Here is a 16,301-nt window from a genome sequence, read left to right on the forward strand (position 1 = left end):
AAGATGAAATATTAGTCTTTGCTTTAAAAATATCATATAAGTTGCACACTTGAGGACAGGTGTACTTGTTTTCATGGATATATTTCTTTGTTTCCTCTATTTTACAAATGTGAAGGATTTAATTTATGTTAGCTATGCATTTATGCAAATTGAGCAGATATTTATTATACTTAAAACAATTACCCTGGTACTAGGTTGGGGGAGGGGGGCCTTATTATGCAGGATAAGTGTTAGATAAGATCTAACGAAGTCCTACTAATTTGTCTGCCACAAGCAAATATGGATTTATGCCCATTTTTACTTAATACAATAGAAGAGGTCAGAGAGCTTTAGGAGAGGTTGTTTACTAGGGTAGCTAACCTGAATATTGTCATACAGGTATATAGCCAAAGAAAGATAACCTCTCCTGATAGCACATGAAACATGGAATGTTAAAAAAAATGCTAATTGCATTTTAAAGAGTTATCTCTCCCCCCCCCCAATTTTAATAGGGCTTTGTATTGTTACTGAAAGAACAGTTATGCTAATGACTGACTACTTAGATGATGTTGCATTAATATAATAACCATTACCTGACTTAATGCATTGTACAGTATTGTGGCAAAATAGCTAAGTCTAAGAGAGTGATACAAAAAGTGAAATTCCATATTGAAACAGAATTAGGCTTTCTACATGAATAGCACGCTTTTTTGTTTTAAAGACTGAAATATTATGTCAAGCATGTATTTTATTCTTGCATGCAGGGACTTTGCATTCTACTTTTTCAATTCCATAGGGAACAGCAAGAGACTGGGGCATTGTGTTTTTCAGCTTTTCTGTTTGCCAATATATCAGTTGTATCCATTTACTGATGAATCAGGAAAACTATTTTCTATTGTCTCACTAAGGTTTTTTTGCCCTCTGCTCCATGTTGTACACAAGCTCTTCTGACTATCTGACAGTAGATAGTCAGATAGTATATATATATATATATATATATATATATATATATACTATCTGACAGTAGATAGTCCTTTTATCTTCTCCATGTTTTGCCCTTTTCAGTTTTGAAAGCCTACTCGGTCCACTGTCCCTTTATGATTTAATTTGTCCTTGGTAGTGGTGGTTTGGGGTAACACAATTCCAGAATGAAAGACAATAGATTTGGAACCAGGTGACACCACCTCAGTTGGCCAATTACAAGTTAACTGGTCACAAGTTGAAACAAATATAGATATAGTCAAATATTTTTTTATTGGAAATACATCCTTTGAAATTTTCCCAAATTACAATGGCAGATTAATGTAATGAGGTTACAATGTATTTTTAAACGGCATCATGAGGGCATTTTTTATAGGTGTAGTGAAGGAGAAAATACAGGTCTTAGTTTTCATGTGACGTCTGCTCCTATGCTTGTGTTTACACTCAGAGGTGCTCACTGCTGGTGGATGTTTTGCTTTACATTTAGAAAGAAGACAGAATGATGATCGTGTCATTTTCAGTGTTTATATGTTGCATCTTTTCCTTTCCTTTCTAGCTCTCCCACTTAGGTCTCAAGCTCCCCCCCCCCCAACCATTCCATCACTCATTTACCCCCTTGAAGGGATGGGAAAAGGCATGTTATTATTAGTTCAGGCCTGGAATATTATGAGATTATTCTGAAAAAAATATCAGGCAGAATTTACACAGAGTTTTAGGCTATTTAGCAGCAATAGTTTGTATTAAAGGCATTTTTTTGCAGTTGATGGTATTAAGATGACAGCAGGTCTCTACTAGCAGAGTTCCGATAGCCAAAGCACAGCTGTATTTTTACCTTCACCGCCAGGTTTGGGTGCACCTGGGTATCTGCCACACCCCATTGGGATCAGTCAACAATGTATCATAAAGTATATTTTTGAATTCATGATTTCCTTCTGAAAATTGAACTAAAACGTGTTCCCTTTTTTTTAAAATCAGTTTTGTAAGCTAGCATTCTTTAAATGTCTGCCAGAAGTTTAATTTGAATTTGTGATCCCTGAAGGCAGCTAGACAGAATTATTCTAGTTCTTCATAAACTGCCTTCTATGATTCATTGTTCACTCATAAAACATACTCATTTCTATATATACTCAAATAGTTAAGGCAGTTGCAGTATTGGGGTTATAATTTTTTTTGTATTATATTTAAATTGTCATTTGAGAGAGAAATCAAGAATTAGCTTGAACTACCAGTTAAAGTATGAGCTCCCTAGCACACAAAACCTCAGAAATGAGTGTTTTTATCTAAAGTACTGTAAAGTATATTACACAGTATCTAAAATAAAGTTTAGTTTTGACTGAATACACTCAAAAAGGGACTCATAAATATTAGAGAGCTGTAGTTAAGAACTTACATGACTGTTTTAAATACTATTGATTTAAACCACTGGCTAGATTTTATGAATCAAAGTGTAATTTCCAAGCTTTGGCTATATTTCTCAATGCTGAAGCACTCTCTCCTGTGTGCCTTTAGCAGCTTTCCAGACATTCAACACGGGATTAAATGATAGTAGTTACAATGATCAATAGGTTAAGACCAGTACAATCACTCTTACCGCTAATGACCTCAGTAGTAATGGGTAATAAAGTGTGGGCTATAATAGCCTATTGCTGGTGCTGCATGCCCTTTGATTCCTAGTATTAGTAGGGACTAGCTACATGAAAAAGTTGGACATTGGGAGTTAAGGGAGTGGATATATAGGCCATAATTCTTAACTATTTAAAGTCTTAAACTGTGCTTAGATTTTTTTTTTCCCAGTGTCGGAGGGGAGGGATACAGTCATTTCTGGTCCATTTGAATATGTTTGTTAAAGGTTTCCATGAGTTATTTTCATGATGTGTTGGAGCAGAAACTTTGGATAAATTTAGGTTTTATTGCATTTATAAATTAAAGCTAGAGCCCACATTTTAGAGGCACAGAGCTAACTGGCCTAAAAATGTGGTTTCAGATAGTAAAGCTAATTCAAACCCATTGACTACTATGGCTAATTTTGGATTATTCAAGGACTGATCATCTAGTTTGTAGGTGATTCAATCTCCTTCTTTCTGCCCCCCCCCCTTCCCAGGCCTGCTTTTAAGCACTGTTACTCATCATACTTCCCCCCAAAGTGTCCAACGGGGAAAAGAAGAGTGAACTCAAAGTAAAAGATACACTTAGCTGTTCTCAAGCATACCTGCATGGGTGTGTGAGAAGACACAATCTTTCACACAATCACATGTGTACAATCACACATGTACAATAAGAAAGGAGTTTTGAATTGCTGGCTGAAACTGAGAGGTTTTAAAAAAAAATTATCCATAATTCCTTCAGTTCATGGTTCTCCTATCTCCATACTTAAGAGAGAGTTGGGGTTGGGGATGGGGGGTAGGAAGGGTATTTCTCACTGAAGCAGATACACTTTCTAAGAGTAGTAAAACATTTGTAGCAAAACAATATAATTGTAGGAAGGTGTTTCTGAGTGAGGGTGTGCTATCATTTCTTTCATTTTTAGTCTTTGTCTACTCAGTTTAATTTTTACACCACCCTATTCCTGCCTGTTTTCCTGTTAATCACCATCAGAAATCTGGCTCGAGAATATTTATATTGTACATAGGCCAAGAAATGCACAGAAAAAAAATACTTAGGCATGTTTCTTGTACTACTTGATTAATCAAACTTAAATATAATGAGGAAAATTTCAAGTAAAAGTCTACTTTTGTTGGGGTAATAACAGCAGTTCAGGACGAACATTTGCTCTTCAAAATATGTGCACATGAAACATTTTTTAAAAGTTTCTGAATTAAAACAGGATTAATTTATAGAGTTCAGTTAAAAAGGAGACTTTTAATAGTCTCTTGAGTATTTGTCATGATTGTTGTGATAATTTGCTATTGCAAGCATTGATATTGGGTGCTAAACTGTTTAAAACATATATAGACTAATTTGTGTATTCTGTGTGTATAGCTTCATACACCCATATGTGTGAGCGCATGAACTGCACAGTCATACATACCTCTGCTCCTTTCTTGGGAACATAAGACAGTGCTATAAATTCATATCCACTGTAAATTACACTGTATCTTAATCTACACTCAGAAGCCAACCACAATACAAAGAATTCATTGATGACCTTCCAGTACTGGGTGAATGAAATATCATAAGAATATAAACTAATTTTTTTCTTTTGAAGCTATTATTTTTTTTAATTTAACACCCACAGACATGCACACACAAAACACATACATAACAACATTGGTGACTGTTCCCTGTACATGAATCTGACCTTCAGGAACCAATTTTAGTTCATCAAAATTAGTGATGCTGAGAAATCAGGACATCAGTGCATAATGACTGTGAAATTAGGGATGCGAGCTCGCTCTGCAAATGACAGGACAAATCATGTGAAAAAGTCAAGAGAAACTGCATATTAAGACATTATGTTACGTAAAATTAATACTGCACTTCTCCCTATTGCTTATTGCTCTCCTGGAGGATTTTTAAAAATTCTTTTCTCTTCTGATCAGCTATTGTCTGCTGATTTTTTTTTGGTGGTGCACTGGCAAAGTGCAAAACATGTTATTACCTTTTATTGTAACACAGGAGATGACAGCAGATCCTTTTGAACAAAGTAGATCTTTTACTGCTTTTAGTTTCTTGCTGTCACATGTTTGATTTGAAACTAAAGAAAAGTAAGATGCTTAAATATTACTGTTAAAGTCATACAGATTTTGTCTTTACCTTCATTGTTTCTCTCTCTCTCTTTCTCTCTCGCTCTCGTGCTCTCTCTCTCTCTCTCTCTCTCTCTCTCTCTCTCTCTCGCTCTCGCTCTCGCTCTCGCTCTCGCTCTCGCTCTCTCTCGCTCTCACTTTTTCCCCCTTTTCTTGGGGGGGGGTTCTCATGAAATTGTCTTCTTGCATTACTGGGGCTGACAAAATGGTTCTCATGTAGTCTGCAAATTAAACACAAGTGCAGTGATTATTTTGAATAGCTAAATTACATTCTAGAAAGCTTGCAGAATTCATAGCATTGTCATTAGGTATCCGCTTGAATACAATTTGTGTAACCTTGGCCAAGACAGCCTGTCATTTTAATGTCAGTGTTTTATCTGAACAAGACATCATCCTTTCAGATATAGTGTACCAGGTTCCTTCCAAAGATGCCCGTGCAGAAATGTGTTAACAGTTGCAAATATGAAATGCTATCAAGTTCATCACTGTAACTATTTGTCACTGAAATGTCATGGAAAGCGGCTTTTAATGGTATCTTCCATAAAATGAAAGAATCAAAGACATCTGTATGCTGGGCAAATCTGGAGTGGCAGAAGCATCATAGTGAGGGTGTTGCTACTCACATGGGTACAGGGGTGAGGTTATTCACTTGCCTGAGTTTCCCTGGTTTCTCTTAAAGTCACTGTCTTCAGAAGCCATAGATCATGTCGGTCTCAAACACCTGACTGTTGTTTTCTACTTGCTGTGATCTGTAAAGGAAAAAGCAAGTTTTGGTTAACTTCTTTCAGATCAGTTCATAAGAGCAAAGGGAATATTGCCCAGTAGCAAATAGAGAGCTTTTTATCTTTACTCTGAGCAGTATTAAGCTTTTGCCCCCTTTGCTCCTTGCTAGGCTGTATGATGCAGCAGAGAATGATACCCGAACTTTATCAGTCTTATAATAGCACAATGGGATTTGTAACCAGGCCTCCCTTTGGAAAAGCTAATTTGGCAGGAAAAGTTGGTAAACCTCTAAGCAGAATTATGAGTATTTAAAATCTGATTGAGGAATCGTGCCTCTTTGTGAGTTTTCCTCGCTCAGTGTTTATGCTTTTTGGCTACTTTAGGTTCCTGTGTCAGTGGCTATGATGACACCTCAAGTTATCACTCCCCAGCAAATGCAGCAGATTCTCCAGCAACAAGTGCTCACCCCCCAGCAACTCCAGGTCCTGCTTCAGCAGCAGCAGGCACTCATGCTTCAACAGGTAACTATTGGCTTTGCCACCTGGCAAGACAGCCACAATCACCCTCGACACCCAAGTCACTGATCCAGCTCCTGGACCCAACCACTAGTTAGCTTCTGATACCCACTCCCCTCATAGGCTAAGCAGTTCTGGCTGCTAAAATTTCAAGAGAAGAGAGCCAAAGCAATGGATTTTCCCTTAATGATGACTCAATGTTCTCTCCTGATAAGTAACAGTGTGACAGATGTCACCAGTGTTTCACAATAAGAAGTGAGGAGTAAGTTAAGAATTAGAGGTTTTAAAGGGGCTTCTTAGTTGTTCAAGTTTTAAAACTGTTACTACAGTACTGGAAAGTATGCGGAATTTAAAGTCAGAAGACTGGGGTTCAATTGCTGGTCCTGTCACTTTCTTTCTACCTGTGGGACTTTGGGTGCTAGACTTGGAGTCAGGGAAATCAGAATTTGACTCCTGATTTAGCTGTTTCCTCAAGATGTTTGGCCCTGGGCAAGTCACTTAAACCCATTCAGCCTGAGTTTCCTCTTCTATAAAATGAGAACAACAACAACAACAACAACAACAACAGCAACAGCAGCAGCAGCACTTACCCTATAGGGTTGTTGTGAAAATCAAATGAGATATTTGTAAAGCATTTAGCCAATCCTAAAATATATTATAAATGCTAGCTGTTGTTGTTCTTCTTCTTCTTATTGTTGTTCTTGATCTTGTTGTTACTTCACTTCCTTGGGCCACATCTATAAAACAGAAATGGGACAAGATAGAGGGGAACAGATGATGACCCAGGTCCCCCTTGGGCTCTAATGCTTTGATCCTCTTGAAACTTATTCTAGATGAGAGACTTCACAATAGAATGTAAGGGGTGAAACCTCCAAGGCTAAGGGCATATTGAACATTTCTAACATTTAGCTTTTCAACAGATTCAAATATCCAAATGGGAGAAGTGTCTCTTCCGAATATGAGCGAGCCCTCATGATTCCAGCACATTTGAAGGTGCTGCTTTATCTATAGGAATCCCTTCAATTCTGCTGCTAAAACCTATCCCAGGTTGTGATTTGGCTACTCTACATACAGCATTCTTTCCCAACGGGTATTTGAACCATATAGGTCATACATTAACAGGACTGTGGTGATGGTGGTAGCAGAGTGACCCAGGAGGGGGAGGGAGAAAGGCAGAGGAACACCCACACTGTCTGTTGTATTGACCAACACTGAATACAGTCAGACCATCTCATTGAGAAAGCATGGATATGTTTCACAACAGAGATTTACCAGTCTCTCTCAACAAGGGCATCTCCGCTTTGTTGTTACAATCAAAGGTCATTCCTTGCCTTATTTTAATTAGTTTGTGTAGAAAATGGTATGTTTTTCATCAGTTCATTTTGGAGATTACTTTTCAGACGATAATGCCAAGAATAGTCAGTGTGCACTGAATTTATTGTTGAGTTTCAAACTAAAGGTCAGACCATTACAGATAAAAGGATGCTATTTTTCAAATCACAGTTTGTGTATTACACCGAAAGGGACACGGAATTGGCTCCTTCACTTGGTTACTTACCATCTTTTGCTTTTCTTTGCAGCAGCAGCTTCAAGAGTTTTACAAAAAACAACAGGAACAGTTACAGCTCCAACTTTTACAACAACAACATGCTGGAAAACAGCCTAAAGAGGTACAGACAATACATATTTTACTTTCAAACCACAGATCCCAGAGGACTGTCTAGTGGCTATTAAACTGTCATTCATCTTTTAAATGATTGCACAACTGAGCTGACTGTATCGGAGCTCAGCTTTCAGCCTCAGAGTTATTGTCCTGTTTTCTCTCTAATTTTTCTGTGTTCCGTTTGCTTGCTGCCACATATTTTACTATCCTGATCCACGTTTGCCTTGTTCTGTGAGTACGGGACAAGTGTTGTGAACAGGATCTTCGATGCTGCTTTTGGAAACTGGCACAACGAAGGGTCCAGATTTCCTTGGAGATATTTACGTCTTCTCCATCCACTTGGATTGTTTTGGGATATGATGGGGGAGGCCAAAATGTATAATGCCATTAATACCATTTGGGATTATGAAGCTAGACTTTTTCCATATTGTACATTAAAGAGAGTTATTCCCCTTCAGAGCTGTTTTATTGTGAGTTGACAGTCGCAGAGTTCAAAAAGATGGTCAGATACTCCCGGCTGCTAACCATAATACCCCCATTTTTTTCTAATTTTAGGGGCTCATTCTAAATAATAGTCAAATCATAAGCCCACTATTCTTCCCAAAGGAATAAGTTTAGGTTAAAAAAATCTTCCAAGCTGTGGCTACTTTTATATATTTGTTTATTAACACATAAATGGTGATGCCCTAAAGTATAGACAGACCCAAGTTTCTCAGCTTTGGTGAAAATCTGAGCATACTGATATGTTGTTCATCAACTTGGCAGCGTTATTACTTATGTTACTTGTTCTTAAAGGTAGTTTATAGATATTTCTTGTTGATGAACAGTTCTTTTGGTGTAATTCGATAACTGGTGTAAATTCCTATCTAATGACTTCTTTATGCCTCTGAACCATCTTGACTAATTGGGACATTGTTGAATAACTAGCTTCCCATAATGAGAAAGTACTGCTGTCCATCTTAGATGTCATGATCCCTCATGTTGAAAGTTGCTGAAATATACTCGTTTTCCATATTGAGAATGACCTAACTCTTCTCTCTCCCCACTTAGTCCCTCCTCCCCACCAAATCTGGGAAATCTCCTGTGCCATGCCAAGTTTTCATCTGGGATTACATTTTTGCCACCTAGTTCTAAAGCCCTGAAGGCAAAGCTTGTTTTGGGGTGAGGGAATGTGATTGTGGTGGTGATGATGGTGGCTTCAGGGAGTTTTATTTTGGGGGGGGGAAGGGATGTGGGGAGGAAATGTTATAATGAAAATGCTGACACAACCTTAAGTATAGTGGGTAACGGGTGTTGCTATAATAAAAAGGGAACAGATTAAAAAGTGTCTAAAATGTAAATCTAAAGGACTAACAGTAATTAAAATGGAAATGGCACAGGGAGGGAAGGCATGTAATTGTGAGATATCACTGTGCAGAATGCTCTCAGCTTTGTTTTGCTGGCTGTTTTTCTAATTCAGTAGGGCTTACTCATCAGTGGCAGTTCAATGCGCGTTAATGACTCTGGGATGCAGGCATCACTCTGGACAAAGAAATGATTATTGTGCGGTCAAAAGAAGTTCAAAGACAAGAAGGGAATTTCAGTTTTTTCCTTAGAGATCCACATTCAAGAGCATATAAATTAAGCCAAATGTTAAAAACCACAGTCTGAAAGCTGACTTCAAAGTCACAACTCTCTAATTAATGAACTGCGAGCTTCAGTTTGGACAAGTCGTGGTTTGATGCGCCCATAAATCAACATGACAGGCCTGTTTCACAGTCTCAGACAGTGCTTGTCATTGAGTCACATCAGATGTAAACACAGCAGAAAAAAAGAGGGAATATGAAGGAGGTGCAATTGATCAACAGAATTGGTAAAAACTCACTTTTGAAGCACATTATGCATGATCACAGGAAATGGCTACAGCCTCAAGAGGTTTTCTCCTTCTGCTGTTGCTTTTTTGAATCCGATTTCTAACAGCCTTCAAAAGGGAGAAGAAGAATTCCGGAGCTTCTCCCCTGTGGCTGGCAGGCAATAACCCCCTGTTGTTATTTTGTGCTTCTTGCTTTTCAAAGGCGTCAAAATTTAGTTTTTTAAAGATCTTTAACTCGATATTTGAAGACAAACAATAAAGGGCTGCCACTGTCATTCTTATCAGTTACCAGCGATTGGATTTTTTCTTTCTGTTGCCACTTCTTATTAACCTCTTATTTGGTCTATTAGACATAGTTGGGAATGCATGCCTGCATGCTGGGAGAACATGAAAGTTCAGATGGGCTCCGAGGGCAGATAAAGAAAGTTGAAGGGGAAAGTTACACTGCAGAATGAATGATAAAAGTTAACTCTACTAAATTGCTGTTGTCAGAAAGGAGATCATCCCCAGACAAAGATGAGGGCTCTGAGTTCTGGAAAAAAGATTATACCACAATTTGGGTTGAAAGAGAAGGAAAAGTGAGACAATGTGATGGCATGTCAGTGTCTCCAAACATACTTGGCTTACCATGCTCCTGCTTGGCCATACTCTTTGCTCGCAAAGTTTAAAATAAAAAACAGTTTGGAGTTGGGTGTTTCTCTGCTTAGGTATGGGAGGAAGGGGGACATACCTCCTTGGATTGACTACATGTTTACTGTACCGATGGATTTGGCAAAGGCCTGATGCAGTAGCGAATCTCATCCCACATGTCTTTCAGTTAGGATGATCCTTATTTTCCTGAGTTGAAGGTATTCTCTTGAAATTATTATTCAGTTGGTGGTCCTTTTGTGCTAAAAATGACAATAGAGTCACATGATTGCAGTTTCATGATGTGGACTGGTAGTTATGATTTTAACAAGGTTTCAACTGGATGTCGACAGATGGAACAAGTGTATTAATTTACCAAATGCCCTGGTCATCAGTGGCTTGTAATTTTGTACCTTCAGCTTCCACCCCTTCCCTTGTTCTTTTCTTTTTTCTTTTATATATCTCTTCAGTAAGAGACTTGACCTTTAACAGAACAATATACCTTCTACTCTCATTCACCACCCCCCCCCCCAAAAAAAAGGTTGTAATGATGTATTTGCAGACCAATCAAAAACACATTATGGCCCATCGTGAGTTTCAGGCCCAAGTTTTAACTCAATGGATACTCCAGGGAGGTGGTGGGGGAACCTATCCCATTATAGCTGCTCATTAATATTTGACAGAACTGATGTGGAAAATAGGCAGAATTAATTGTAAATCAAGGGGGAAGAAGAATCCTATTTTACGTAGTTGAGCCTATGCTGAGTTGATTGTTTGAAAAAGGCTGTTTGTCCTCGAGCAGTTATGACAGTTTATGTTAGGCAGTAGGGAGTAACCTAAGAAAAGAAAACAGACCTTTGACAGAAGCTTTAGGGAGGGGATCAAAAATGCAAGTTTTATCAGGATATTTCAGCATTTTAACACTGACTACTGACCTGACAACAGGACTGCACTGAGACCTTTTTTGTATGCATTCAATTGTGAGAAGTAAACAAACTCGCTCGTATCCTGTGTTTGGTAACTGGGTGGGGAACACAGTTTGGCAACGTGTGTTGCTTTTAAATTCTTTCTTGGACAATGGGCCTTGTATACTTTTATATCCTGGCTTTTCAGATGTAGACAGCTTTCATGAGCTTTTCCTAGGGATAGCTGTAGAGACAACAGAGAGGCCATCAGTCATTTTATATAAATAAATAATTTTAGGCATTTAATTTATAAAAGGGTGGGGACTCCCAAAAGATTATGTCCAATCTAGAGAAAATTGAATCCAATTTTTTTTCCATGTTTTTGGCTTGGGGGGGGGGGTCAGGAGAATGTTGGGAATTAATATCTGTTGAAGAAGTGAAAAAATATTTTTGACATGAATATAACTATCATTGGGTTTTACATTAATATGATAACTTGGGAAAGAGTGAAAACAATTGGATCATTTTATGCATGCTGTTCCTAAAATGAAAACACTGGCTTTTCATTTAAATTTATTTAAATTTTTGTTGTCAGTGCTATAGATTTTGTTTTTTGGAGTGAAACTCAATTAACTTTCCCAGTGGCATGGTAGTAAGTCTGAAATTGGTTGCTAATATGCGAATGATGGCTTTTTACTGTAAAATAAACTACTTGGGGATTAAAAGGAAAACAACATTTTCCTCTTTCTTTGAACATTCAGTCAGAAGGGTTTAAAACATATATTCTATTTTATGTATATGCCAGATAAGACTGGAAGTTAGGTCAAGTGGGACCTAATTTTTCTCCGAGGTATAATTATTAAGCAAGGTCATATAAGAACTGAAAGGGTTGATAGTACCTTAAAGTCATTCAGGGGCATGTATAAAATATGATCTCTATGATATTTTAAAATAATTATAATTAGGAGAGTTAAATGTATCTCTTTCTTTACCTGTCTGTTTCGGCTGTAGTTTGTGAAGGGTTAATTTTCTTTCCATAATTGTTAGCCATAATGTGGATAAGACCTCCACCTTAGTATGATTCCTAGCAGATTAGGGATATTAGATAATTTCCTTCTATTTATTGTACTCCTGCACTGTATTATCTTTCTATCACTCAGATAATTACTAAGGAAATCTACATTAATTTTTTTTTTTTTTGGCTAGCACAGGGAGCTCCTAAACACTGGCATGGTGTATTGATGTTTTACACAACAAAAGTTTTCCTTCTGTCATTAGTACAATAAGCAAAAAAGATATTTATCATAATTTAAAGCCTTCCGTGTGGCTTTTAGAGAACAAAGAAGGGGTGGGGGGAATCCACGATGAGCAACAAACCTAGGGGCTTTCTTAACTAAACAGAAATTGGGGGATAGGAAGCTGAGAGTACTGTACATATCATACTCACATTCAAGTAAGATGTTGTTTGCTAAATTATGAATGTGTGTAATTAAAATCTAGTGGCTGTTTCTATGAAAGATTTACAATGTTATTTCATCGTTTGTCATGGCTAATTAACAATATTAGATGAAGTTTTTCTTCTTCAAAGGTCTGATTTTTTCTCATTTATTTATGTCAGAAGTGATAAACAGAGTAGTTAAAAGCTTCTGCTGGTGGATGAGGGAGAAAAGCAGTGTGTTCCTTTACACCTCCAAGGTTCAGGGTTCAAATCCCTCGGGAGGAGAGTAACTCAGCCCTATTTATAATGAGAACAATTAAAATGTTCCAAGTCTTAGGATTTGAAATCTTAAATATAAGACTTAGCTTTTCAAGGAGTTGGAAAAGGTAGCCCTCGTGGACAAATGATTGATTGTCAATGAGAGCTAATATGTAGTGCAGGTAATAAATTAGCCTAATCAGGCTCCTTTCAAGGGTGAACTAGTCTGTGGGCTTTCAGTAGAACATGGGGCACCAAGTCCTTTCTTTCATAATATTTGATGATGTTGAGAAGTTTGAAAACTTGATCCTTCTGACTATCTTTGGGAAAGATCTACCTAATTCCATCCCCCCCCCACTTCTGATTTCTTGCAGCCACAACAACAGCAGGTGGCAGCTACCCAGCAGTTGGCCTTTCAACAACAGCTCTTACAGATGCAGCAGTTACAGCAACAACACCTCCTCTCCTTGCAACGACAGGGCCTGCTAACCATTCAGCCTGGACAACCTGCCCTTCCCCTCCAACCTCTTGCTCAAGGTATGTGTTGAGTTATGAAGAAGGGGATCCAAACAGCCTTATGAATATGAATCCACTACTTGAGACCCTATTCATTCATCCAAGACATTCATTTACAAAGAAAGGATAACACCCACTGTGTGGTGAAGTTGGAGAGAAGGATCATGGGAGAGGATGAAGACATAGAACCACAAAGTGGAAAGTCAGCTCATTGTCTTAGAGTTGTATATTGCATAGGATTAATAGAAGGGTATCTTTTTCTTTTCTTTTTTTTTTTGTTTGTTTTTATTTTGTTTTTTGTTTGTTTTGTGGGGCAATGGGGGTTAAGTGACTTGCCCAGGGTCACACAGCTAGTAAGTGCCAAGTGTCTGAGGCCAGATTTGAACTCAGGTACTCCTGAATCCAGGGCTGGTGCTTTATCTACTGTGCCATCTAGGTGCCCCCGAAGGGTATCTTTTTATTTTATTTTATTTTTGTTTTATTTTTTTGGTGAGACAATTGGGGTTAAGTGACTTGCCCAGGGTCACACAGCTAGTAAGTGTTAATTGTCTGAATCTGGATTTGAACTCAGGTCCTTCTGACACCAGGACCAGTGCTCTATCCACTGCGCCACCTAGCTGCCCCCCAAAGGGTACCTTTTAAATAAACATTTTAGCCATTTTCCAAAGTTTTAAATTTGAAAAAACTAATTTTTATTACTTTGTTTCAACATTAATTAAAAAAAAACCATTATTTTATAACTTGCCCAAACTCAATCCTTTGTTTTATCTTACAAATAATATTTAGTATACAAGACTTATACCAAGCATCGCCACCCCTCCCTCCTCCACATGCGCTCATCTCTGTCATCTAATAAGGGGCAAAAAAAAAAAAAATCAGTTAGATCTTTGTCATGACTGGAGAAACTGTAATGGAAACTTGTTCTCAGAATGGTTTAAATCCCAAACCATGACTTTGAGGATCACACACTTCTCACAATAAATACAATTCTTACACTTAACTTTGTAGAACTTTAGGATTCAATAAAGGGCAACAGAGTTTTGTGGAATTTGGTGAATTACAATCGAGAACACCTACTGAGCTACATTTTATTTTAAGGTCTTTGGACATGGAGTTTGAATAGGCAATGTAGTAGTTTTTAGGGATATGTGTTGACTTGAGCTGCTCGAAGTAGACAGGTTATTCAGAGCTCAAAGAGAGCTCAATTGTGGAAATGTCATTCCAGTCTGTGTTTGTGAAAAGATTCTCCCTATCTGTCTCCTTTTGTGCGTTGTCTCCTCCCACCATTAGAATGTAAGTTCCATGAAGGCCGGGGCTGCCTTTCTTTTTTTTTTTTTTGCAGGCAGTGGGGGTTAAGTGACTTGCCCAGGGTCACACAGCTAGTAAGTGTGTCAAGTGTCTGAGGCCGGATTTGAACTCAGGTACTCCTGAATCCAGGGCCGGTGCTTTAACCACTGCGCCACCTAGCTGCCCCAGCTGCCTTTCTTTTAATTAATGTACCTCCAGTTTTTAGCTCAGTGCCTGGAACAGAGTAGGTACTTAATAAATACTTTTCGGGTTGGATTAGATCTAAGTCAAAGCAAATTTAAGTCTTCTCTTCACTTATTCAAGCCAGTTCACCCTCCTGTTCATGTTTGTGTGTTGATATATTGCCTTATAGGTTGTTATGTAAAAGACATTTGTGAATAGCCCCGAATTATCTTCTGAAATGAGTTACCAGAAAACAGGAAAGTTTGGCATGCTACTTTGAGAATGGGTAGATAGATTTAGGAAGTTTCATCTCCCTTGGACCCAGGGAGGGATCCTGGTATTGGAATTTCCTCTGGACACCTTTGACCACACCTTTTTTTCCAGTCTATCTTTTCTAACTTTGAAATCCTAGCCTTTTCTCCATTTTCCCTTTCTTCCTCAGACTCCTCACCCCTTATTTATGCTTCGATGGCTCAAATGCTTGATATTTAATCAGCACCCCCTGCATTGCTGTCAAAATAGAAGATTTGGTAACTGAGCAATACAAAAGGAAATGAAAGGGCACATAGGCTAATGCGTCTTGGGCTGGCAAAATGTTAAAACGTGCTTTAATTACACCTTCAGCTTTATTGTTGGAAACATCACAGGCTGTTCTTCCACACCCACTGGACTCAAGCTTCAACCTTTCTCGTTTTTTTCCCACAGCTCCTACACTATTAAGTTTGCTCACTAAGGTTCATTGTTAGAGTACATCAGTTAAGCTGTCCAAAAGAGGGCAATTGGGCAGTGACAAGACACGCTCGTGTAATGTGAAAGAAATGAATGTGGTGATGCATGAAGTGTAATCTGTGCGGTAACACATCAGAGACACCAGTAGGTAATTCAGCAGTCATGGCATTGATTGATATGCTTAGCAGTCTGGGAGAACTATTAGCCCCTACAACATGAGAGGAAAGCCTATTTAAAAACCTAAGGGGTGCCTCTGAGTGGGCCAGAGATCACATAAACATAAACAGAGGTGCTTCTGAGGTCAGGCCCTGGCAGTGAAATGAACTGAGTGTGGTTGACAACCCTCGGGAAAGTAGGGGCTTTTTTTCATTTGGACCCCACCCCCTCTACTACCCCTTTTCTTGAAGTGCCTTGAGAATTCAGGCCTGTTGGATGACAACAGGATTTTTTTTTATCGGAGAGATGATGGCTTAAAACTGATGTCATTACGAGGTTTAAATCAACTTTCTGCTTGCTTGAACATGGTCACCTGGGTATGGATGTACAAGGACAAAAAAAGGTTGATCAACTCTGTTTGTCTTTGAGCCCGTGATACCTGGGGTTGTGAAATTGAGTTCCATGAACAGTAATCTGTCAACTGTCCCCACAACATACATTTTTTAAACCTGTGCCTGCATTTTCTTTTATAATGAAGGGGACCAGTTGTCCTGGAGAAAAAAAAAAAGAAGAGGTAATAAGGAGCCGAGACCATGCATTAAAATCATTGGTGATATATAGTTCATAACAAAACCAAGATGTTTTTATTTTTGGATTGCCAGGTTTCTTTGTACCCTTTTTACCGAAATATGTTGAAATGGAATTAAGGGGATCTCAAAAATGACAGTGTGGACTATGTAATTTTT

At 38.3% G+C, this 16,301-nt stretch overlaps 1 protein-coding gene across 16 annotated transcripts in view; it reads left to right on the forward strand.

Moving 5' to 3' along the window:
* FOXP1 (forkhead box P1) overlaps positions 1-16,301 on the forward strand; it is a 691,415-nt gene that overhangs the window by 574,706 nt on the left and 100,408 nt on the right. For 14 of the 16 annotated variants that reach the window (XM_043986904.1, XM_043986912.1, XM_043986933.1 and 11 more), the window contains 3 exons: positions 5,810-5,947; positions 7,522-7,611; positions 13,059-13,221. In XM_043986904.1, the coding sequence (XP_043842839.1) occupies positions 5,810-5,947; positions 7,522-7,611; positions 13,059-13,221 (391 nt within the window). The remainder of the gene's footprint in view (positions 1-5,809; positions 5,948-7,521; positions 7,612-13,058; positions 13,222-16,301) is intronic. The other 2 variants (XM_043986896.1, XM_043986878.1) reach the window with 1 other exon arrangement.

The sequence above is a fragment of the Dromiciops gliroides genome, chromosome 1, assembly GCF_019393635.1.
Source record: "Dromiciops gliroides isolate mDroGli1 chromosome 1, mDroGli1.pri, whole genome shotgun sequence".
In the NCBI taxonomy this organism is placed as follows: domain Eukaryota; kingdom Metazoa; phylum Chordata; class Mammalia; order Microbiotheria; family Microbiotheriidae; genus Dromiciops; species Dromiciops gliroides.